Source organism: Pyxicephalus adspersus, chromosome 2, assembly GCF_032062135.1.
Source record: "Pyxicephalus adspersus chromosome 2, UCB_Pads_2.0, whole genome shotgun sequence".
Classification (NCBI taxonomy): Eukaryota; Metazoa; Chordata; class Amphibia; order Anura; family Pyxicephalidae; genus Pyxicephalus; species Pyxicephalus adspersus.
Genome location: NC_092859.1, coordinates 9,395,534 through 9,420,542, shown reverse-complemented (window position 1 = coordinate 9,420,542; position 25,009 = coordinate 9,395,534). Strand labels below are relative to the sequence as shown.

Sequence of the window (25,009 nt, the reverse complement as noted above, 5' to 3'; positions counted from 1 at the left end):
CAGTCCTGTTTCTTTTGGGTCCTCCCTCGTAAAAGCTCACAATAGTGAATGCAAAAAAAGGCTCCCATTGTAAAAACCAGCTCCCAGCTGATTAGTAATCTTGCTAAACTTTTTTGTGAATGGGGTTATTAGAGATGGTTTTGACCCATTGGGATACTCCCTACTTTTTACCTTGGCAGTGGTATCTCATTCTAAAGTTTGCCTTATTGGGTATTCAGACAATGTAAAAACAACTGGCAAAGGGTTTTCTTATCCATACTTCTAAAATTGTAAGCTGTACCTGGTATTGTCCAATGACCTTACCCTTGAGTACTGTGCACCAATGGAGAAATGTTCTTGGAACATCCCATCTGGTTTTTGCATGGATTTTACCAACCATTTGACAGAGCTACATAGAACACTATCTTCAATGTGGATCATTTCTTTAGCCATTGCAAAGATTTTGACAATGTATGCCGTAAGCCTGCGATGCAAAAATGAATAAAGATGCCAATTTTGTATACAATAATGGACAAATATTAAATACTCTATTGTAGTAAAAAAGTATTTTTTTAGTTGGAATTTGGAGGCATTACACATTTTATAGACTAGTCACAGAATACTTTTCTTGCCGGCCACCAAACTACTAATGGCAGCCCATAAATACATAATTAACGAAAAAGCTGTCCTGCTGCTGCCTTTCTAACTTAGTAAATGAGCCTGCATTTACCAGGTTCCACGGGTTGATCCCGGCAAAGCGGTGTATGATCCAGATCCATCTTTTGCGCGGTGGGTTAGCTGAGTGGCATAACCTGAAATAAAATAGAAAAGACAGACTTAGAAAAAAAAATAATAAATGATAAAGCATAAAGGAATTATAGCTATATATAGAGTATCTGGGCATGTGGCCCATCTTCAGACGAGGTCTGAAGCTTCCTCACCATTCTGCTGACCTCCAACTGCAAAAATCCTTCTATGGAAGTCAAATGACAACATCTCCCAGTGCTTTAATCTTTGTTTTGTGGCAACATAGAGAAGAGGAATCTACAGGGCACCACTGACATGACATAATTGCTCCCTGAAAAGCAGGCCTAAAGCAAAAATATAGGCAATAGGCCGCATGACAGGGGGAGTGGAAGAAGACTGAGGGCTGGGGTGAAAAGTTCAAAAGAAAATTTTAAATATACTTGTGTTAATAAAGGGGCTGCTATGGCCAATTTTTTCCAACGAAGATAGTGTATGTGTTATTTGTGGTAAGTACGTTGGTGGGTTGATTGGTTAAGCAGCGAAGGCTTCCTATACTGTACCCATGTCAAGCTAACAGATGGTGAGGAGACCAGTCATTAAATGCACACCCAGTTGGTTTGGGTGACTGGTCTCTTTAACAGGAAATGATGCTGCCACATCTGTTAGCAGGTAACATTTTCTAATAAATTATACATAAAAAAGATAAGTGATCCTACAAAAAAATTAATAATCAGCAAAATATAAAATTTGTGATTTTATAAAACCAGAAACCTTTGGGTGCCTTAGATGCAATACAACATATTCTACATTCGACAATGAAAGAGTGAACACTTGTTCACCACCACCTGAGTACAAGTCCCACTTTCTCATGTAGACTTTTCACTGTAATATATGGATTCTTGAAAAAGTAGTCTGGAATCTAATATTCTTCCTACTTTAGGTGTCACATAAGCACATCTGATTGATTCTTCCACTGGACTAATTCAGAGTTAATGTAGTACAGTGTTCAGACTAATTTGGTCTTTGGTTCCATTCATTTTTTGCATTCATGTGTACAATTTTGGTTTTAGTTTAGCATCAAGTAAACCTTTTGCCTTACCAGCATATACAAAGCACAGGTTCACAGATATGCTGGCCACAGTCTTTCATCAAATCTCTATAAATAACTATAATTCCGAAATTTATAATCAATTCGTGAATAACTATATAGTAAAAGTAAGACTTAACCAGTCCTGCCACCAAACCATGAACATAAAATATACAAAATGGGAATTTGCGTTTCTTTTAATTATGTTCCACAATGGACGTAGGAGGCAGAGATTCTATCTTCATTCCCATTGATTGGCTGACAACACATCAATTCCCCTTTGTAAACTTTTTTCAGTATTTCATAGACTTAAAATAATTATATTAAATAAATGGAAAATTATTTTATGATGAAGCTCACTAATATAATAATGAAAATCTAATTTGGTTTACCGCTCTCCATGTTACTTATGGCTTCTGCTCTACGGTGAAGTCCAACTCTGTCCCACTGGTTAGTTTTGTCCAGAAAATGGGTGGCGATGACAAGGGGTGCCAATTTCAACATATTTTGCTCGGCACAACCAGTTGGTACAATGATCATATAATTTAGATTGGAGCCATCAATTGATTTCTCCACAAAATCAGCAATTGGAGATCCTAAAATAGGAGAACAAAACACAATATATAAACAATTTCCTAAATTATAGAGTTCCTCCAAAATGTGAACCATATCCTTATTCATAGGGCCCTATACCATACCAAGTTACATTCCTTCTCAACATAGGGTGTGGGGATCGATTGGTAAAGAACAGGGCCTCTTACCCAAACAAAAGAATGTGGGGAATTGTTGAAGGGATTCACTGTGGAATCTGGAAACCCTTTTTAATAAAAGTGTGACCAACCAGATGTTTCCCCCCTTGGGTACTGTACAGAAGTAAAAGGGGTTAAATGTCAATGACCAGAGTACTTCTACAAAAAGTCCTTCATAGAAGTTAATACACAAACACTAGCTGAACTTAAAAATGAAGGTTATGTACTTAGAGGTAGATCACAGCAAAATATACCATGGTGTAATAGTGAACCAAGCAAAAAAGTTTCCTATTGAATAAATAAACAAGTTAAAGTTGTTCTTGTTAGACATCTAACCTTGTAAGTTAATGAGAAGCGAAACCTCTGAATTTGGAGTAATCCTCTTGTTCCTGAGTGATGGGACATTCACTAACTGCTCTCCACCTACAAGAACAAAGATGAAATGAGATTGTATAACAGACCTTACATTAACCATATTAGAGGCAGTTCATGGTATGGGCTACTGCTTAACAATTGGAGCCCAACTCCAGAGAAAGATGAAAGCTAAATCTTGTGTAGGTTTTTTTTTTGTCTTTGGAAGATTTACACTCCCTCCTTGCCTTGGTGGTCTTTTCCTCACCCAAATAAATTACTAATACAAGGTTGGTAAAAATGAACAGAGGACAGCATTTTTAAGCTGCAAAGACCAACTACTGGCCAGGAACGCATTGAACTGCACAGAAGACTTAATAGAGCACTGTTTCTCAGCCATTGAGCCATAGGGTTCCTCCAGATGTTCTATGAGGAATGAGTAGTTGGTGACTCTAAAATTAGTGATCATTAAGTGTTGCGGCTTAACCTTTTGGCTATCTGTATTTGTGACATTCTTCCCACTGGCCAGCTATAGAAGAGGCATTCTTCTCAATGACCACCACACTAAAAAAAACTGTTGATGTACTATTTATAGCATTTCCCTGAAGACCTCAAAATTATTTAAAGGGTTCCTCCATGTCTAGAAACACTGTCAAAGAGAAAGCGAGAGTGAGGTCAAATGGGTTGAACATTAATAAACAGGAGGTCCATCACCAGATCACAAGAGCAAATCAAAGAGTAAGTTCAGGAACAGAGCCAAGCCAACCAAGAGAGCAAAGAAAAAAAGGAGGCAAATCTTCCCTGTAGGTAAATTGGAAACAAGAAATAAAGCATCTTTGATAAGATCAATGAAGGTCATCCTGAATTCACTACTTGGAGACAAGGTGTTTCACCAGTAATACAGGAAAACTCTTCAATAAGATATAATAAAGTAAGATCCTGATCTGCAGAAATGATCCCCATGGCAGAAAAAAAGGTTTCCACAGAGTGAAGTTTGGGATCCTTGGGGTAAAGCCCAAATGCCTATATGCAGTCTTCATGAAGAAGGTACTCCACAATTCACCTAGAGAATGCTCACCTCCTAGAAACTGGTTTAAAAGAATGAAAACTGTTGTCTATGGGGAACTTTCAAATCACATGCACAAGCTGTTAATGTGCAATACAACCTACATGGTAAATTGTTCAGATGCTCTTACAATCTTGTATAGAAATGAGTTTAAGGCAAAAACTAGGCTTGTTAAGCATCTCAGTAGGAGTATTCACTAAGCCACAGATTAAGTTGCTATAAGTGGACATCCTTAATTAGTAAATTTCACTATCATGTAGAAAGTGGTAGATTACTTTTTGAGCACTTACTTCTGCCTCTGCGTTCTGGCTCCAGCACTTCAGACAGTAAAGTAACCACTTTACGAACTCCTTCAGGCTGGAAAAAAAAGGAATGTAAAAATTGGACAACTGAAAAAAAAATTGGAAAATTCAAAAACATGTTTGTGGGATTGATGACCTTACATTTTTTGCTGGCCGATCCTAATTATTGTATATATGGAAGTTTAAACAGAGATTTTACTGAAATTGATAGTAAAAAAGCAACCTGGTTTACACTTGAGTCACACCACTAAATTGTGGTGGGTCCTTATGTTATGTGTGTAACAAACTCTTGTTATGGAATTTAATATTAAAGTGCTTGTTCCCCATTTAAACATCTACTGGTGGCGAACAATAAAACACGAATAATTATTTAAGAGAAAATGTTCCATCATAACGACTTTAAAGTAAAAAATACAGTATATACAGAGTCCATGTGACTTTGTGTGTAATTTTCTATTGATTACTGATCACTGGCTTTTCCATTGGTTACTGTTTTAAATGGCGACAGTAATGGTTGTATTTAGTGAAAACTTCCGATGGGTCCCTGAAATTTCGGTGAACCGATTTCGCGAAACCATCGAAAGTTCACTGAAATCATTACGATCCCTGGCACTAGAGGTTAATTAACGTCTAGAGCCCCAGGATAGCAGTGGATTCCCAGGGCTGCAATCATTCTTGCAGCACTAGGAATCTTCCTGTATGCGATCCCTGGCACTAGAGGTTAATTAACCTCTAGTGCCAGGGATCGCAGTGGAACTGCAGATGAACTTTCAAGTTTGGAGTTTCTCTATTGAGAGTTCGCCTGCAGTCATAGCTGATTGGAGGCACTCACTTACCTCCTCCAATCAGCTGTGACCGCAAAGTTCCCATGGTCACTGGGCTGCATTCATTGATCAGTACAGCCCGCATTCTTTTTTTTATTTTTTCAAATTTGATTTTCTTTGGTGAATTTACCCCGCCCATTCTCGCTTACAATCTCGGTAAGCTAGGATGCCCAAATTCGCTGCGAGATCGAGTTTTAAAAACTTGCTCGCTCCTCTGTATTCCAAAGCACCTGCAACCATCCATATTTGTTGTGGAGAGAGTGTTGGCAGGATCAATGATAACACGTTCCATGATAAAAAATTGAAAAGGGCATGTTTTTGGAAATTAAGGCATGAAACACAAAAAGTGAGAAAGGCAGCAAATGTTAAGTGTCATCAGATTTTAGCTCATTGGTTTACAAACTACAACAGGCTTCTTTCCATTCAGTTGGTACAGTTCTATTTACAACATTCTATTGATAACATTTTTCATCTATTCCTCTTATTCACAAAATTTTTGGATTCATAAAAACATTTGTGATTTCATCATTTTGCATTAAATGCATAGAAAGCAACCACTTTCACTTACCACAACTTTCAACTTTTTCCTGACTCCATCGGACATCAATCTTCCGAAGACTGAGGCCATCACCTCCACATCATGCATACCAACAGTAAGAGGAACAATGACAAATGGGACGGAGTGAGATGAAAGTTTTTTAACTGTGATTTCTTGAGAATACTTTCTTGAAGGTGTGGAAAGGCTGCAGAATTGTGGGTTATATGTTAGAGTCACTCGCACCTGGAAAATAAATATATACATGTGTGAGGTGTTGCTGCTTGCCTTATGTCTATCTGATGGACAATATTCAGCACAGTTGCTAACGATGCAGCTACACACCTGGTACAATCAGTAGTGCTTAACTTCCATGTCAGGAATATTTAAAGAGTGCACATGAAAATGAGAGACCTAAACCAAGGTAAGTATTGAGAAAGAAGGACTTTAAGTCAAATCCTATCTAGATGATGAGACAAAATGTCCAAACAAGGTCCCACACCTATAGGCTTCCTTAGAGGAAAGGAGACTAAAGATGGATAAAGGCCAAAGGTAACAAGGATGTCTGGGGTATATGCAAAGATAAATACAGGACTTGAGTAAAGGTATATGTATACTTAGTATTCAAGTTACAAATTAGCATTATTAATTAAATACTATACACATTTCCTTTCTCACGCAAAACCATATATATATTCTAGCTAGTACCTAAGACACCCTTGTTACCTTTAGCCTTCTTGAGTCTCCGTCTCCCCTGAGGAGACCATTTGTACAGGAAGTCCCCGAGTTAAGGACATCAGACATATGGACGACTCCTACATACGAACGGGCTTCCCTGCACTTTCCTACTTGTTCGTGTGCAAGACAGATGCTTCGTAAGGGGGGGGGGGGACAGTTCGCATGACTTGCAGAAGAAATCTTTTGCTGTTCTGCAAGCTCTTGTAACTCTTTAATGGCCAAGACTAACTCTGCAGTTGTCTCCTTTTGCATATTAAAGCACTGCTTGCTCCAGAAGTTAATGTCTAGGCTTCATAAAGTTTTTTCCTTGTTTGTGATTAACTCACAAGTTTCACATTTGATTGTTTGTAATTATGTATTGATCTAATATGTAAATATACATCATTAAAATTTGAAAAATAAAATAAAAATCCAAATAAAATGACCTAATCGCATTTAATAAAATAATGTACCTGTTCCGACTTACATACAAATTTAACTTAGAAACCTCTCTAACAAATCTCCAGATAGAAGAAATAACCTATCACTGGCTTTAATTCTTCCCCATCTATCCAAAAAATGATGTATATTTAAATGGAAACAAAGAACAAATATTATCAATAGCCTTTTAGAAAGTTTAGACATTTAGCCCAATTGAAGGCCGTTCTGTACATATTAATGAACAAGATTACAACAAAATGTTGGGTCACATAAATTGGTATTGTTGGTTAATACTGTGGTAAGGTGTTTTTGAACATATCCCTGAAATTTTTAAATGTAGTTTTTTTCCTAATCAATATTTCAGTAATTGATCATTTACCTTGAGTGGTACATTTTCATTGTTGTAGATCACGGCCCGAATTCCAACCTGTTCATTCCTTACCACTGAATAGGGTAACCGCAGGTCAATAAAGAAACTCTTAAAGGCTTGAATCTCCAATGGCTTGGCTACACAGATACCTGATCATTGATAGAGGATAAGAATAGTTAGGTGTCTAGGACAAATCTCTCATGGAATTTACACTTCTGTTGTCAACTGTAGCCATCTGAAAGAGTATCAACTAGAACTTGGAGAATAGCAAACAATTATGTCAGGAACTTCTATGTAAGGAGAAAAGAATAATGCAAGCATGATTTGTTAACGCTCCCCAGGACTGAAGAAGATAGACTATCATAAAAAAACCTGGGTGATCCAGCAAATCTATTTTTTCCAATACCCGTAAGATGATATATGGGATTCTGTGCCTTGCTGCAACATGTGGGTCATACTAAGTGACTTAAATGGATTAAAATTGGAAAATGTTACTGTAATCTACTGTAATCAGCCTCCAGACACTTTTTAAAGCTCTCCAAGGTTGGAGAAGGTACTTTTCCATCAGTAAACCTGGGTGAACGTGGAATCAATCCTAAACACACCAAATCCTCTTTATCTGTCCTCCTTAAGGAGGGTAACCCTGAGGGCTGCGACCAGGTGATACCTAGCAGAAAAGAGCCCGGTGGTCTCTAAGGCTAAAGGCCCTGGTGAAGTGAGGCCTACAAGGGTAAAGGTAACAAGGGTATGAGCAAATGAGCATAAATACATATATATATATGACTCGTAAAGGTAGGTATACACTCAGTATTCAATTATGTTGTTGAAATTAGAATGAATTATTGAATACTGAGTATATGCATACTTTTGTTCAAGTAAGAGCCCCCTTTTGGGTGTACTAGTGAAGACCAGGTATAACAAATGGCCTCACAACCAATGTGTTTCGTAAGTAGGCTTTTTTAGGGGAGACAGAGACTCAAGACCAGGTGTCACCCAGACTTCATCCCTTGAGTGACCACATTCTACCTGCCTTAGTAGACCCTTACACCAAAGCACCTTGTCAGTGGCCCCTAATGGATGGCTGTCCTTTCTGATGCAGTATCTGCATAGTCTGTAGAACTTTTGGCAGAGCTGTCAAAAAGGATAGCATTCTGGCCACCACCTTATAGGCCATTCTTCAAACTGGCCATCAGTATAATTAGTATTATTATTTATTAAATCATTTAACAACAAACCTTCATGGATAGATTTTAGCGGGAGTTCCCTGAGCCCTAAAATTTATTCTAGGTTTTTAAAGAAATCCTTTTAAATAAAAGAATTGGGGGTCAACTGGGGGATCCCAAAAATGTTGAGAAGAACTGTTTCAGAACCTGTTACACATATCAGATTTTTCTGTGAAAGAATTGTTACTGGTGTTCTACCTATTCAGGAAGGTGAAAGGGAGAATACACACATCTTTATATACAAAATAATTATTAGAAATAGAATCCAGCAAAATTGTCAAATTTGATAGTGTCTATTACCTTTATTTTGTGATAAGCTCACAGCCAGCACTTCCCATGTGGTGATTGAATCTTTTAGGAGTTTATTAGTTAGAGTCTGCGTAGAAACGCTGATGAAAGATGAATAAGTTAAAAGGAAAAGTATTCATTCTGACTTATTGTGACATTGGGCCTAATTTATCAAAGCTCTCCAAGACTGAAAAGTTTAGAAAAGAAAGACTATTGTAGGAGGACCTGGTGATCCATCAAACCTGGAATGGATCTGGTGCAGTTTGAAAACATTTACCAAAGAATAAAATTATTAGCCAGGTTCCCCCTCTGATAGTCTTCCCGTCCAGACCAGCCTTGGAGAGCTTTATTAAATCAAGCTAATTTATTACATGGGTGAAAGAGAAACCTTATAAATAAGGATAAAAAACAAGTTTAATGGGCTATTTTGTTGGCTGTCAGGACTAATGGATGTTAAATCTTTTGCAGTGCAGTTTCTTATATGTAAAATAATCTTAAATCTGCTCTCAGCTGGTAGATCACTCTACTTGCTACAGTGTTGGTGTTCTCACATATTGGAATATCATTAGAGGTTCTGTAATTGAGAATCATGTAGGCTCAGGTATGTGCACGTATCCCTGCGAATGGCATATCTGTACACATATATGCACAGACATACATAATTGTCAATGGCTCTGCTGCCAGGTGGGCTTTTTAAACTCGTTCATCCCACCAGGCTTGGACAACAAGAATTGGCCAAACCATTTGAATTAGAATTTCATCAATTTCCATTAATGTACCATGTTTCCATTAATGTAGCCATCTGAGTTTGCTTTTCATAGATTTTGTTGGTTTAGAAGGTGCTAAGATACATGTTTATATTTAACTTCTTCCCACTCATTGTGCACCTACCCATAGGGCCTAGTTTGTTAAAGCTCTGCAGGACTGGAGTGACTCCAGGTTTGTTGGAAGAAGATGTCTTCTTTTTTAAAGAATATTTCCAGCCCATTTCAAATGGCTAAGATACAATAAAATAATATACATTAGGGTGTGAAATATCAAATATTAAATGTTCTGAGATGAAACCCCACAAGGTACTTCTCTGTTGTTCTCTATATCTAGAAAACTTTTTCTGCTGTTTACGTTGAGCTCTATTTATAAAATAGGGAGTTGAACATTCCATCAAACATTCCCTGGTGGGAATCCGTCAGCATTCCACGAGGTATGCTTGAGGGAATGTCATATTCCCTGATATGTAAATAGAGCCCATTGACTTTATTACAGATGTCTGACATTTCATGACTTATTTATTCCAATTCCAACAACTACCTCCTACCTGTACAATGAAAGTGTCCTTTCTGGTCACCGAGGGGACTCATGGACTATGAAATATTAGTTGACAAGTCTTCAAAATAAAATCATGAAAAGTCAGGCCCTGGTAGCTAAAACATTATTTGGCTCATAAAGATGACATCTTGTGGTGTCTGTTCTTAGACTACATCTTTTCAATTTTCAGGTAATACTCCACTGCACCTGAAGAGTTAAGTACTCACCCATTAGCATCGGGTGCCTGTGTAATTTTGATAACGTTCCACAACCAGCTCTCTGGAAACTCACTTCGGACCTCAATGTCTCCTTCATTCATGTATAAAGCTTCATGATCACCTTACAAGGAAGAAGCAGAATTAAGTCTCACAAATACCAGTTTATCCATGGCCTGGACTGTTTCTTTAGTCAAAAATGTGTTTTTTAGATGTATATAGAGTATAGAACGGTTTAGGTCCCATGCATAATAAAGGAATACAACTCATCCTTTAGCTGGCATCCCAATAAGGTAAGATACAGGTAAAGATAAATACTTGTCAAGCACTGACCACTGTATCAATTCTTTTAGAATTTAAAACTAAAATCCACACCTAATCTGCATTCTCCACTAGAATTTGTTTTGTATTTGCTCCTTGGCACAACAAGCAAATTCCTATAATAATTTAAAATATACCTAATTCTTTTGTTATTGCATTGGTATAGCTATCAGTCCTTCTATAACTAAATAACATAGTCAGCTGTTTAATCAACTACTGCTGTGTTTCCTAACCAGGGTTCTTCCAGGGGTTGCAAAGGGTTGTTGCAGAGCAATGAGCAATTTGTGGGTCCCAGGTCAGTTTAGGTGACAGCAATTATGTTTTTGGCTATCTGTAGGGGTGATGTTCTTCCCCCTGGCCAGCAAAGTAGAAGGCATTTTCCCACTGATCAATACATTAATATAATGTGAGCTGTGGTTATGGTAAATATAGGTGAGGTTACCTAAACCCATGAAAGTTATTTCAAAGAGTTCCTATGGTAAAAGGGTCATGAAACACTTATCTACTGTTTACTTACTCCTCTCCAAGCCATCTTCTAATTCCTTCTCGATCTTGTTTTTTAGCTCAATGAATTTGCAGCAGTCCAGGAATACTTCCATACATTTTTCTCCCAGTTGGATATGCTTGGCACGACGCTCACAACTGTGACCCATAGGATTGCTGCCCATACCATCATGGCAACACTGCCTTTCCAGCTTCTCATTGAATTTCAATGCTGAAAAAAGGGAGGAAATAAATGTAAAGTCTTACTCTAGGCAACTTTGGAGATGAGCTGACTTACTCCACCAGACACTTTACTTAAGCTATGGAGACATGAATAGAAGTCTGTAGATTTATATGGGCATAATGCACATGACTGGCCTCCTGTCTTGGGAATAATGATCTAACAATTAGGTAACACGTTTCTGGATTTAGCATCTCCTTCCTCAGGGACAACAATACCATAACATCTACTATTAATTGTGCAACACTGGCTGAGGAACATACAGTATAATATAACTATCTAAGTCATATGATTTTGGCTCACAGGGAGTCAGCATTATCATATATTTCCAATGAACAAGGTCTGGCCCTGAATGTAATAAGTTGGCACCAACAGCGGGTACTTTTACTAACTTCTGGAAATGTATTACAAGAATGGTTGTTCAAAATGAAAAATATTTAAGCAAAAATTACAGTAAATATGTAAGGTAATGTAAACAGAACATGGAAATAGTTGTATGCGTGAAGTTCAATGTGCCACTTATAAACTTACCTTTTTTGGTTTTCATTTCAATCAGCGTTGCTGATGACCTGCTTTTGCTCTCTCCACATGATGACTCTGTGTAAATGAAGATATTACATCAACTTCACTAAAGTTAATAGAAGAACTTTTTCACAAATTATCTAACCAGTCTATCACAAGGTTTGGGGTCTGAATTACCTGTGCACAAAGCAAACAAAGGAAAACTCCACCATGGTCCATGACTATGCTCCAGTAGTTAGTGAAACATATCAGAGGGGAGCATGAGTGAAGTTCCTCTGTTTGTGTTGGAAGAATACCATCTATGCAACTAATGAGCTGTATACAGCTTCACTACTTGTATGTAGACACGATTGTTGAAGTGAGGTAACCCAGTAGTGCCCAGCATCCATAGCTTAAAAGATTAGGAGACATGACCTCTAAATGGTACCAAATATATGTAAATTAGGTAACCTATACAAACGTTTGTCCTTTTGCCTTTTAATAGATTTAGACATGGCTGGATAAGTTTGTTGTGGAGGAACACATTTGAGGTCAACTGGAATGTTGACTGAAAACTAAGTCTAGCTCCCACTTGAGAACAAATATTCACAAAAATACTTCAAAATCTGAAGGAAATCCTTCCCAAAAGGGGGAAGACTGTAAGAGTTGCCAAAATGGAACAACTCCATAATAAACCCCATCATTTTAAAATAGAATGTCCAAAAAGCTCATATAGGTATGATGGTGGCAAGTAATACTGTGCTTTTTATCGGAAAGAAAAGGAGAAAGAAGGGCAAGGCATATTTTCCTTTGGATAGATTCCTCAAAAGGTCTGGTTTATCATTGTTCATGGGTTGTGCCTGTACTCAATATTTCAGATGTGCCAGAATTTACTTTGAAAAGAATGCAAAAGCTACCTAAAAATGTTTTTTAGGAGAACCAAGAATGAGGTTTTGGGATTATGTTGATTAGACTATCAGGAAACCAGTAATCAGAATAGGCTAAAGTATTAAAGAGATCAATACCTGTATTGATATTGGGGGTCAGGTAAGTTAAGGTTATGGTTTAAAGCAATATATTGGACATACCTGATCTTTGTCTTGTGTCCATCCCAAAATTTGTTTGTACAGCAAGTCCAGCATCAAAGAACACATCCATGTTATTAGCACCACTTCCTGGTGTGCAACCGATATCAGATTTCTCCACAACGTCCCATACCTGAGTGATGGAAACACATAGATAAACTCATTTCTTTATAGCTTGGGTGGAATTCTAAATCTATTAAAAGGCAAATGGCCAAAGGTTTGTATAATTTAACTAATAAAAGTCACTTTAAACCCAAACACCAACCAATTTTTTTAAAAGTTTAGCAGGTAAAAATTCAAATCCTCTGTTGGCCTCTTTTTGCTGTCCTTTTAGGGAGATTTTCTCTTAACCCCTGTTTTTGTGTCACCTGTAAAAGTATTGGGAAGGGTGTTGGAATAGAGAAGCTAGGGCACCATAGGAGCTCTTTCAGTTCTAACATTCTACTTAAAAATGTGTTTTTGTTTCTCCCAGTGTCTATATTTAAAAGATTTCTCACCAAATTTTGTTCATGTAGAAAGTGATGGGAAACCTTCTCAAAATTGATATGGGCTACAACAACAACCTGACCGAAACTCTAACTATTTCACAAGTTACACCAGTGTCGCTCAACCAGGGTTCCTCCAGAGGTTGTTAGAGGTTCCTTGAGCAATGGTCAGTTTGTAACTCTCAGGTCAGTTTTAATGACTATGTTTTAATGATTATGTTTTTGGCCATCTGTAAGGATTACATTCTTCTCACTGACCAGCAATGCAAAAGGAATTCTTCCTAATGACCACCACATTCATATAATGTGAGTTGTAGATATAGTGATTATAGTAGGGGTTCCCTAAAGATCTGAAGGGTTTCTCCATGTTAATAAGCTCGAGAAACATTGGGTTACACTCTCCACAAATTGGTAAACTTCATGGCTTTTGTTGAGCTCTCCAAAGCCATTTTTGGTCCTTTCTATGCACAAACTTCCTAGGTGTTCTTAAATGTGTAACTGTAGCGTTTGACAAATCATAAAGTTGAGATGTGATGTACTGCACCACAAGGGATTATGGGATATATCTAGTTCCCCAACAACAGCCACAATACAGCTGTGCTTAACAGTGGTTGAAACGCATCCTCATTCAAGTCAATGGAAGCCATTAGCTATTCAAAGCTAAAAGTAAAAAATAGGAAATAAAGAACGAAATCAACAAAACCACTACACATTCTATTTAATAACAAAAAAGAGGAAAAAAAAATTAAAAACTACTTGATTATTAGGAAAGGGTGCATTTTACTGTCCTTACCTTACTCTGTGTTATCCTATTTTTGCTGTTTAATACAAAGACGCCTTTATCTACAGCCACCAATCCGACGTGAGAACCGGGATCTGCTTTCAGTGTTAGTGTTATCGGCTTTGTTGGTTCTGTAACCTTCTTATCGCTGTCCACAACTAGCTGGATTTGGGTTTCAAAAAGGAAAAGAAGAAATTATGTAACCATTTTCTTTTTTATTAGTATATTCACATCACTTGAGACCTAATTTAAGACTAGGTCCAAAGCATCAAATAGTGACCCATTATTACCAACTCAAAAGTATAAAACTATAAAAATAGCCTTTTTCTGTCACTAGAACAGGTGGCCCTATTGTAAGTATTACTCTTACCCAAAATCACATTTAAAGATTGTTCTTAAATTTTGAATTACCCAGGTTCCCTGACATAGTCAATTTTTATACAATTATTATATATTTGTCTGCTTTTCTACAAAAATGTCACTTTCTATTCAAAAAGTCCACCTTACCGTTCCCATGCATTCATCAACCACATCCACCCAGAGGGAATCTGACACAATCTCTTTTCCAATGATATAGTAGGCTACGATTCGGAAGGAAGGGATTAAGTCTGGTGTGATAATCAGGGTCTTAGTGACAAGGGATTGTCCCTGTTCCCGCTTTTGTCTGTCCACATTTATTATCCTGCCTTTGCTGAGGATCTGTAAAAAGAAAAAAAAAATAATAATAAATAATAATATATAATATATATATACATATTTGTTACAATTTATGATGGATCATCTGTAAGAATAAATCCTGACAGATCACAGTATAGATTTTGTGTTAATGGGAAATTCAAAAGAAAAGAAACCATCAAAAACATTAAAGTAGGTTGATGCAGCTTAGAAGGAGGTCAAATGCAGGACAGAGACAGCTGCCAGTGGACTACAAAGGATCTTAGAAATTTCCCGAACTGAATGCATCCAAAAACAAGCTACATTTGATTAATACACACTCAAAGACTTACAGCAAAAAGAAGATCTGTACTAAACTGCATCATTTGTTTCATTGTCATTATAATTTGTTAGGAAAGCTGTGCTTTACAACCCAGTAACTTTGTCTAGACTGAGATGAAGCCATCAGTTCGCTGAAGGAAAGAAGCAATTCTTCATTCTCCTCTCATTTACACATTGTTTTTCCAGTCTTGCTCTTTTAACCAGTCCTCCACCTCCTCCTCCCCAAAACCCTGGTATTGAAACAAAAGGAAGCAATGTAATCCCTTCTTTTACAGGCATTTGCGAGGAGGTTGTGGTTCATTTTTTGAAATGGTTTATTCAGCAGTCTATGGGGTAGTCTGCTTCTTTAATTGCTTCCTTTTAAGCTCTCCAAGGCTCAACTTCCTGAGCAAGAAAACAACCACCCCCTAAGACCCACAGAAAAATGTCTAAGACTGCTCTTGGGTGGGCCTTAAAAATATTTGATATAGGTATATGTCACAGTACCCTTTACTGTCCTTTGGAAACAAATCTATGCAAAGTTTCCAACCTCAAGCAAAACCATACATATGCATATAACACAGGTCCATTCCCATCCAGTCTTTCGAAATATATGACAACTACCGCTAATCTCATTCCACAGATGCCAGAATGCAGTACAAGAATTTTTTTTTATCATGTTTTGAAGCTTACCAGAAATGTAAATTGCTTAATTTGGTTTTGGTCTGTAGCATTGCCAGTCAGTATAATAAAGTTTATGACAATCTGTTTTCCGGGCTGTGCCACATTGGATCCAACAGTGATATGCAGATAGTTCCCCTGTCCGTTGTGTGGTTGGTAGGCAGTTATGGTGGTTTCCCCGTTAGCTTGACGTGTGTCTTGTAGTCCCTCAATGGCTGTCCTTACCTGTTTAAAAAGCAAGTTTATTGGTTGAGAGAAGTGATATTATGGGTAAAATAATGGGATATGGGTGTGTAAGGAACTCACCTGTCCAGCGAGCCTGTGGCGTCCCTGGGGATCACAGCCACAGAGGGAGACGCCGCTGTTGCAGGCAGCATAGCTGAGGCTGCTGCCCTGCTCCCATCGAGTCTCTCCCTGCAGGCGGAGGGATCTGTTCTAGCCAATCTACTGTTCGGCCAGGCAGCATCCCGAGCATCTCCATGGACATGATTACAGAAAGTCCTGTTCTCAGCACTTGTTTTGATGTGCCTCTTGTGCCCCCCCTGGGGGTGTGACACTCGGCTGCCTTGCCGCGGGGCGGGACATTGTTAGTTTGAATTCCCTGCAGCCAATCAGCCGCAGAGGATTTAGTTACCCTCCAATCAAATGGTGCCATGTGGCGCAAGGTCATTGGGCACTCTGGCCATTTAAGGAGAACCTGTCCTGAACACCATTCCCCACTATAAGCCTCTGTGAGTACAGTGTGCTTGGGTGCGCTCTCTCTGTGGGTATATATTAACCTGTTTTGTCATCACCAATAGCGACCTGGTCTGATACCTGATTCTGCTTGAACTCCACCTGCCCTGACCTTGGATTGTTTATGACCACTCTTGCCTGCTGCCTGCCCTCACCTCGGATTGTTCTTAACCTGTCTCTGCTTTACCCCTCTGTGCCACGCTTATTGGACTAATCACCTGTGATTAACCCTGTTTTGTTTTATGACTACCAATAAAGCTTGACAAAGGATTCTTGGAGTTGGGTGAGGTTAGGTGGGTGTTCCCAGGTGCATTACAGGGTGATTTCACAACTCATTGCAACATTCAAATTAAGGTCCAGCCCCCAAGGACTACATACGTTGGGTGACAATGAGTGCTTTCACTGTTAGCAGCTCATGTTTTCAATTGCATAAATCTTACTGGGGCCAATCCCTTCAGCTTATTTAGAAGAGATGTTAGATTTTATTGGTAGGTTAAGGTATGAAAATTTTTGGTTATCACTATTACTTTATCAGTCACTGTCCAAGAATGAGAATAAGGATCAAATTCAAAACCTTATAAATCGCCCGGCAACCTAGTTATTTGGAGGCCATTGGACTCCAAAGTTGAGTTTTGGAAACTCGATCTTTCTGCCAGCATGTATATACTATCCTATTGCATGTTGTACTTCATAAAAGCTAATATGCTTTTTCCTTCTGAAAATATATCCTGCTATCTATATTGCTTATTCCATAATTTCAAGTAATTTGTACAGCCTGTACGGCTTTTATACACAGAACAACCTTTTAGTGTACATTGTATGTAATAATTGTTGTATTTGCTACACAAAAGGACAGTATAAACAAATTATTAATGCATACCGGTGTGCGTATTAATATCCAATAGCAATACCATATACCTTCACGAGCTTTACTCTACTATGGAGAGGAGGTTTTCTTCAGGACTTACCTTTATTTGCAAAGGTTTCCTATCAGAAGCAGTGTTTACTACCAATATAGCTGTTCCATCTTCTTGAGTAATACCTTTGCTCTCTCCAGGGATGACCACTACTGGAATGCCATTGGCTGGTGAGCCATCTGGGTTTTTAACCAACACCTAAGAGTAAAAGGAGAAAAATGTATTATTGGTTCATTTACCCTAAGTGGAAATGTAAGGAGGTAAAGAAAGAACAAGAGGATGGAGAGTGTTAGATCAACTTCATGTTAACAAATTGGCAACCCTGTCATAATCTTGTTTGTCTTTTATTGCTTATTCATTAGCTTTCACAGATAACAGGGAGGGGAGGGAAACAGAAAGGTTATACTCAGTACTGGGCCTCCAATTACTAGGGAAAAGGGAATGGTCACCCCTTGCAGACACCCTAACCTAACCCTAACTCCTAACAGTATGAGTATCCCCTGATGGTGGGAATACTCATACACAGGAACCTAGGCCCTACTAGCCCTGTATAGCCCTAGCAGTAGTGTCTGGCTTGAGACTACTAGTCCTTTCCCTTATGAAAGACCCAGTGTCTCCCTGAGGCCTAGTAAACAACAAAATAACCACAAGACACCAATACACCAAAAACTAAAGCAACGTATCTTAATAGCAGATATAAACAGGAACTCAGGATGGCACAAAACTCCAGCTCTTCACATCCCAGCAGTGAATATCAACCGCATAGCATGAAGTGTGAGGCCAGACTAAATGGAGGAGCAGTAATGACCACCAGCTGCAGCTGATACCAGGGGAGTGGTCATTACAAACAACAACACAAAAACAAGTGAAAACAAAAAGACTGTCAGATAACCTCACATGCAGCTTGTCTGACAGATCCTCAAACTTCAGTCACGGAAGGGACCGTGACATTAGCCCTTCTTTCTTGAAGCTATGGCTTCTATTTCTTATGTGAGCATACAAGTTGCCATGTTGAGCCTAAAACCCCAATTCAGTAAAACTAGGTCAACCTCAAATACCCTCAGGTACACCTAAGTATCTTGTCCCATAGGATACCCAACACGTACCTGTAAGTAAGTAGTAATGAACAAATTGTAGTGCGCATGAATTGAACATAAAAATCCCACAAATGATATTCCATAAGCTTCTATTTCAGATAATAAAGCAAATCAGGCAAGAAAAAGAAATGCCTATCAAGCTTTTCTGGCCCAACCATTTTTTTCTGTAAAGGAATGTATGTTCTTCTGGGATGCCCTGAATTGGCAAAGAACAGGTTCGCCTTAAGAGAGGGACCATATTTATGTTTAAAAAACTGATAATAAAACAGAAATGAATGTATGTTATTTAGGGTTTATTCTTTGTTCGTAGCCTGAAACCAACAAACCAACCGACCAAGTAACCAGTCAACAAAGTCTTCCTCTGCCCTTGACCAACTGTTACATTTCTAAGTAGGCAAATGAAGAAAACATATACAAATATTTGATAAATTCATATAAGGTATTGAAAACATTACCATGAGATTGAAGGGCATTCCGGGTTTGAAGTATTTAGATGTCCTGGTTAAAAGGATTTTATATGCAGACTTAACAATATAAACGTTGTCCAGTTCAGCATCCACCCAGTCACTTCCTGCAATATACATATTTAGATAAGTAGCACGCCAGTCTGTTGCCAAAAATGCCATCAACTATTTTTTTTGTTAAGGCCTGCCAACTCAAAGTGATATTTTAGGGCCCTGATTTCTTACATAACTCAGCAGATAAAATAGTAAAATTAAAACATACAGAAGACGGTTAACATCAGGCCTTCCAAAAGAATGAAGGAGGTTTAAAGCATGTAGCCTCCTTCCCTTTAGCAAAACTAAACCATTGTCTGCCTCCAGTAGTTTCAAGGGCCATCACTGGAGGAAAGAGCCTCATCCCCACAACTTGACCCTAGTGTTTTGAAGTTTATGGGTAGGCAGCGTACAGGAATCTGGAAGTCCCCTTTAATAGGAAGGCTCCCAGATATCTGTCCCTTAACCTGGTAATGAGTACAGTGGTATTTGGGTTTAAATCCGTCTTAGAAATATTGACAATGCACATTAGAGAAAGTTTCCTTATTATTCTTCTTTACCTAATATTTTCCTTTGCAGGATCCATCGGTAATGAGATGTCCAAATAAGGGATCTCAGAAAAATTCACCCATCGTCGGCTCTACAATGACAGGAGCTCCACCCAGCTGGATCGGCTTAACACATGCTCACTTGGTCTATGGTTAACTATTTTTTGCAAGTGTTTGGAATGGTAAACTACTGAAAACCGCTTGCAAAACCAGTAGTCTGAAAGTAGCCTTTGTAACTTGTGCTCAAAACTGATATCTATAAAAATTTATATCTCCCTTCTAAGCTGACTTTTGTAAACTAATTTGTCTAACCTGTATCTGTGATGACGGTGGTTGACACATGCAGTCTGCAATCTAAAAGATCCTCAGGTTTATTGACAGCTTTCAGAACGTCTGCTTTCAGCAAGGCAGCTCTTCCCGTTCCATCATCTATCTAGGTGAAAGTTAGAGACAATCCATGTTAACAGCATAGGCAACAATAACATTTGAGGAGTTTCTGTTGTGCAAATTGTCAAAAATAAATGGTGTTTCAAGTCACGAATCAAACATTGTATTGGACTTTAGCCTTTCCTGGGAATCAACACTGGACTCACTTTTGGGAGAGTTCAATGGCCAGACACAACATTTTGGAAAAGGCAGATGGGACAGGGGATTGATTTGAATATTTGCTCTCAAATAATACATTGATTTCTGCTTTCCTATGAAATGTTGTTCCCCCTCATCACCCATTCAACTAAATTTTAGAAGCTCATCCAATAAAACAAAGTGCAATATGAAAAAAGCAATAACCAATGCAAAATTATTGAAACTTAACCCTAGGCAAGAAGATGTCAAAGATATGGGAGTGATTTACCTTTCTGTTTGCATTTCTGACTACCAGGTCAAGATATTTACAAAGTACAGCCCTGTCTAGTCGGGTAACAAACCTGAATTGTGTGTTCTGCAGTTAAGGAGCATGTACTGGTAGCGAGTTGAGATGAGCGAATTTCTCAAAAATTGGATTCAGCCAGTTCGCTAAATTTTCCGAAAAGATCCGAATTTATTTGCGTCAAATCGCATTAAAAACGGCTATTTGCGGATATTTCGGCAATTTTGCGGTTGCCGTGCGGTACTTCTACTATGTATTCTTAGATAGAGTTTCTCTATCAAAGAAAACAGGGCACTACAGGCGATGAGTGGGGACAATTCCTCATTTATCATCTGTAGTGCCTGGACATTGTAGTGGAACTGCAGAGGTCATCTGCAGTTCAGTTTTGCCACTGTGACGCAACGTGGGAAACTGAAATGCAGTCCATTGCAGTTCCACTACAATGTCCAGGAATTACAGGTGATGAATGGGGACTTGTCCCCACTCATCACCTGTAGTGCCCTGTATTCTTAAATAGAGAAACTCTATCTAAGAATACATAGTAAAAGCACACTACGGCAACAGCGATTGCTGTTGCAACACTGTTCTATGTATTCTTAGATAGAGTTTCACTATCTAGGAATACAGGGCAATACAGGTGATGAATGGGGACAAGTCCCTATTCATCCCCTGTAGTGCCCAAAGATCGTAGTGGAATCTCTAAAGTCCTCACACGTGCAGCCGCCATTTCAGGAAAAATTACGTTACCACGAATCGCAAGCAAAAATTCGGATTCTGAGCGAATTGAATTTTTCCTGAAATTCGGATCAAATTCCACTTTGTCAGCTTCTATTCGCTCATCTCTAGTAGCGAGTTAAAAACTTATACCAAAGCATGAATACACAAAAGTCTAAAACAAAATGCATATTTAAACAACACAGATTTGGATGACATTTTAGGTGAGATCATAACTTGCAAGCAAGGATTAGTGAAGGGCAAACTAAGCCAGGGAGGGTTTACCATGGCTTCAGATAATGTTGCAGTGTCCACTAATTAAAATATCATCTTGCATTGGCTATAGGCTGGTAGAGGAAGTACTGCCTGCTCACAGGGTTCCTATTACTTGGTTTTATCTTTGACAACCACCATTCTCAAAGATTTGGGCAAGATAAGCAACTACCCGAGAGCCAGTTTTGTCCATGACACCCACCCTTGATGTCTGCTGCTTGTAAACCTTTACATTGAATTGTGAACATGATAAACAGGGAACACCTTAAGTTGTCAACAGAGGGGTGGGAGGGCTGGCTCAGTATGTGTAGTAGTAGTTGGACATTTCCAAAAGAAAGGAAGAAGGAGGCAGGGATTTTAAACTGACCCTCCTAAAATGGTCAAAGTTCAAAGGCACATTGCATATTACATTGCATTGAATGCAAAAACATTTATGGAGAGGAAAACACTGCAAGCAAACATTTAAAACACTTGAACTTTTGTTCTTTTGTGTTTAAAGTAGTTACATGGTTCCTCTTCATGCAAAAATGAAAATAAAATTGACATGAAACTATCATAAATCTCTAAGAATCCTGGAATAACATAATGATAAAGGTACATAGTGATAGGACATACAAAAGATAAAGATGTGCAAGGTATATGGATTGATTTAATTCAATTACCTCAATTCTCCTCAGGGATTCGGTCAGAGTTTTCCTTTCATTGTCTTTTTTCAGGGAAAATAAGACAAAGGCATTGCCAGAAACTTTTTTCCCGTATGTATAACTGAATATAAAAGAAGATTGGTGTTACAGTTTGCAGGGTTTAGACTTATGGTTGAGCTCAGTGTTCTGCTGCAGGCCTAACCTCGCTCCCTACGGCTTCCACTCAAGAGAATGGGAACTGAGTGGGCAAATATTATTTGCATATGGCTGCAGTAGATTGTGGTTTGACAAGTCACTTCTAGCTACGCACTTGCTTTTCCAACTCTGGACATCAATCTCAACCCCATAAATCCATGACAGCCAGTGCTCATATGACATGGTTTGAATAATACTTATATTTCTCTTATCAAAGAGAAGGAAGACTTACAGCAGATTATGTATAAAAATGATTATGGTTCAGCCTGATTTTTCAGGGTTCTAAAGAAATTTATGGTCAACCACTACCTGCATACAACTGCCACTTGGATATGACTATCAGTTCAAAAACATATTTATAAGCTCCTCTTGATACTTCTAATATGATTCTGTTGCAACAGATGATTGACAACAATAATACAGGATTCTTTCAGAGTTTTATGTAGAATGTTTTTTTTCTTGATGAAGCGGTCATAACTACGAAACGTGTAGATAATATAATCAAGTGAAGAATTGAATAACAAAGTAATTCAATCTGATTGTGCTAATACCTCAAAAAGTTTTAACAGTGATACACATCTGACTCAAAGCTCTATTTAAAGAACTACATCTATATCTGTTTTATTATTTATTATGTATTGGTGGAACAATACTGATAAATGAAGTTTGTTTGTTTTAAGTATACAAAGTCCCTACAGCTTACTTCAAGTTTTTTTTTTTTTTTTCAAAAGTTGAAACAATTGAGATGTGGCAGAGGAGTTATTAGGACTTTATACCAGGACAAATAACTATAGGAACTATACCAGGACAAATAACTATAGGAACTTTTTTTGGTACTCAAGCAGAGATAGCATTGGTTCACATTGCATTCATCTTTTTTGAACAATATCTGCATTTATTAACATATATCAACCTGAACATTTATCTCAACTCCACCTGAAGAAGCACCAGCTTCACTGAGGAACTAAAACACTATTCCACTGTTTGGCCCATTAGAGTGTAAATCTTGTTTAGTATTTATTGTAAAAAGGACCCTTAAAAATAATGGGTAATGCTTGAAATACATGTTTCTTGAAAATTTTGTTCTGGCCCACAAAAAGTTGATGTTCTCTGTGCATTTTTCTGGACTTTTAAACAACTTTCTGTTGATTTTGTTGATATGGTATTTTTTTTAAATCCTTTTTGGGAGGGGCCTAAACTTTTTCTCTTTCTTTGCCTAGTTTGGCATTCAGGTATTGGCACCATATGGCATTTGTTGGTTATGTGTCCTGCTTAACAGAACTCCATAGTCTGTGGTATTGAATAACACTGGGCCTGGGCTGGATTGTAAATAAGTAGATCTTTAAGGGACAACACCATGGGGTGAGATTTGAAGCAAAACCTGCTTTTGCATCTACTGTGTCTACTTAAACAACAATATAATATTAAAAAAAAATAAAAAAGAATTTAATTTAAAATGGTGTCCATGTCTACCAAAATACCCAAACCTAATATACAGATATCACCAACAATGGTAGGAAGGTACTCACTCAGCTTTAATTGTCACAAAGAACGTTTCATCATCAAAATACATGAAATTACGATCTGGTTTTATCTTGACTTCAAAAATTGGCAACACTGGAAATCAGAAAAATTAAACAAGTTAAAATGAATATTTCAAATGTGAAAGAGTATTTGTGGGAGTCTTCCTATACCGCCAAACATTTTGCCACACAAGTCCGTTTCGAGACTGATATTCTTACCGTATTCTTTCACTTCAAAGTTGGTGGTGAATTCTTGAAGCGTGCCCTCAAACTTTGTAGAGATGGTCCATGTGCCAATACTAAAATGAAAGCAAATTTTTGTTAGAAGTGACCCATCAAGGTCTGATGAAACTCAATGTCTGAAAAATGAAAACAAATAAACAATTTGTTTTTATTGGGAATAAATGGTGGTTTTGTACATACAAGGGTTTGACAGAATGGATTTAGAAGTAGCTTGGTACCCTCTACACAGCAGCAGAATGAAAGTTGGCCTTAATAAAGAATGGATATTGTAGGTTTTTTATCCATGTAGCAGGGCCAAAATTGCAAGCATTAGGCTAACTATAGCACTATCTAGGTTCCTACCAGAGTAATATCAAACACAGGCAATTATCTAAGACTGATGAGCACCACATGGTTCCTGTTGAAGGAGGACAATATAGTCAAAGATATTTAGAAGAATGTATTGTTTATGTGACGGTGGTTCCACCATTCAGAACTGGGTACTTGGGTTTGGAAATGTCCAGAAAACAATGCAGAGGGGAAAAGCAGTGGTTGTCCAACCTCACAAACACAAAAATAAATCAACAAGCACTTTTGATGAAGTGTATCATATTCGTAATATGAGTAGTAGTATATGGCAACAAACCTTTCTTGATGACCTAAAATTGTCAAAGGTTTGCACTTCTTGGGTGCCACCTATTTGCCCCCAGAAAAGAAAAGAAGAACAAAGAAAAGAACATATTTCCCATGAGAACAATCATAGTGAAGTAGATCTTTTTACATAAAAGGTCCACTTCCTGCCACCAGCACCCCTTACTGGACTCCCAGGAGTTGCTCTTGCATCACCACTGTGACCAGGTACCAAGATAACACTAGTTGTTTGGTTCAATATTGGAAAGCATTTTCCCCCGGCTCCATCCAGGGACCTTCTAGAAATGAAATTGGGGCAATTGGGGCAATATGCATGTGTGTTCCCGCACAACCAAACTTTTGCCTGCTCCTTTCATAGCGGGGGTAACCCCCC

The 25,009-nt window shown here is 38.1% G+C and overlaps 1 protein-coding gene across 3 annotated transcripts in view; it reads right to left on the bottom strand.

Annotated features, from left to right (window-relative positions):
* Positions 1-25,009, bottom strand: part of LOC140322815 (venom factor-like) — a 107,434-nt gene that overhangs the window by 18,177 nt on the left and 64,248 nt on the right. For 2 of the 3 annotated variants that reach the window (XM_072399427.1, XM_072399429.1), the window contains 21 exons: positions 23,983-24,062; positions 23,770-23,857; positions 22,064-22,166; positions 19,859-19,979; positions 18,957-19,072; positions 17,456-17,602; positions 15,765-15,977; positions 14,604-14,795; positions 14,109-14,258; positions 12,834-12,963; positions 11,776-11,841; positions 11,038-11,235; positions 10,212-10,323; positions 8,692-8,780; positions 7,178-7,317; positions 5,674-5,886; positions 4,270-4,336; positions 2,899-2,985; positions 2,206-2,409; positions 710-791; positions 304-463 (listed from right to left, as the gene is read on the bottom strand). In XM_072399427.1, coding sequence (XP_072255528.1) covers positions 304-463; positions 710-791; positions 2,206-2,409; positions 2,899-2,985; positions 4,270-4,336; positions 5,674-5,886; positions 7,178-7,317; positions 8,692-8,780; positions 10,212-10,323; positions 11,038-11,235; positions 11,776-11,841; positions 12,834-12,963; positions 14,109-14,258; positions 14,604-14,795; positions 15,765-15,977; positions 17,456-17,602; positions 18,957-19,072; positions 19,859-19,979; positions 22,064-22,166; positions 23,770-23,857; positions 23,983-24,062 — 2,758 coding nt within the window. The remainder of the gene's footprint in view (positions 1-303; positions 464-709; positions 792-2,205; positions 2,410-2,898; positions 2,986-4,269; positions 4,337-5,673; positions 5,887-7,177; positions 7,318-8,691; positions 8,781-10,211; positions 10,324-11,037; positions 11,236-11,775; positions 11,842-12,833; positions 12,964-14,108; positions 14,259-14,603; positions 14,796-15,764; positions 15,978-17,455; positions 17,603-18,956; positions 19,073-19,858; positions 19,980-22,063; positions 22,167-23,769; positions 23,858-23,982; positions 24,063-25,009) is intronic. The other variant, XM_072399426.1, reaches the window with a different exon arrangement.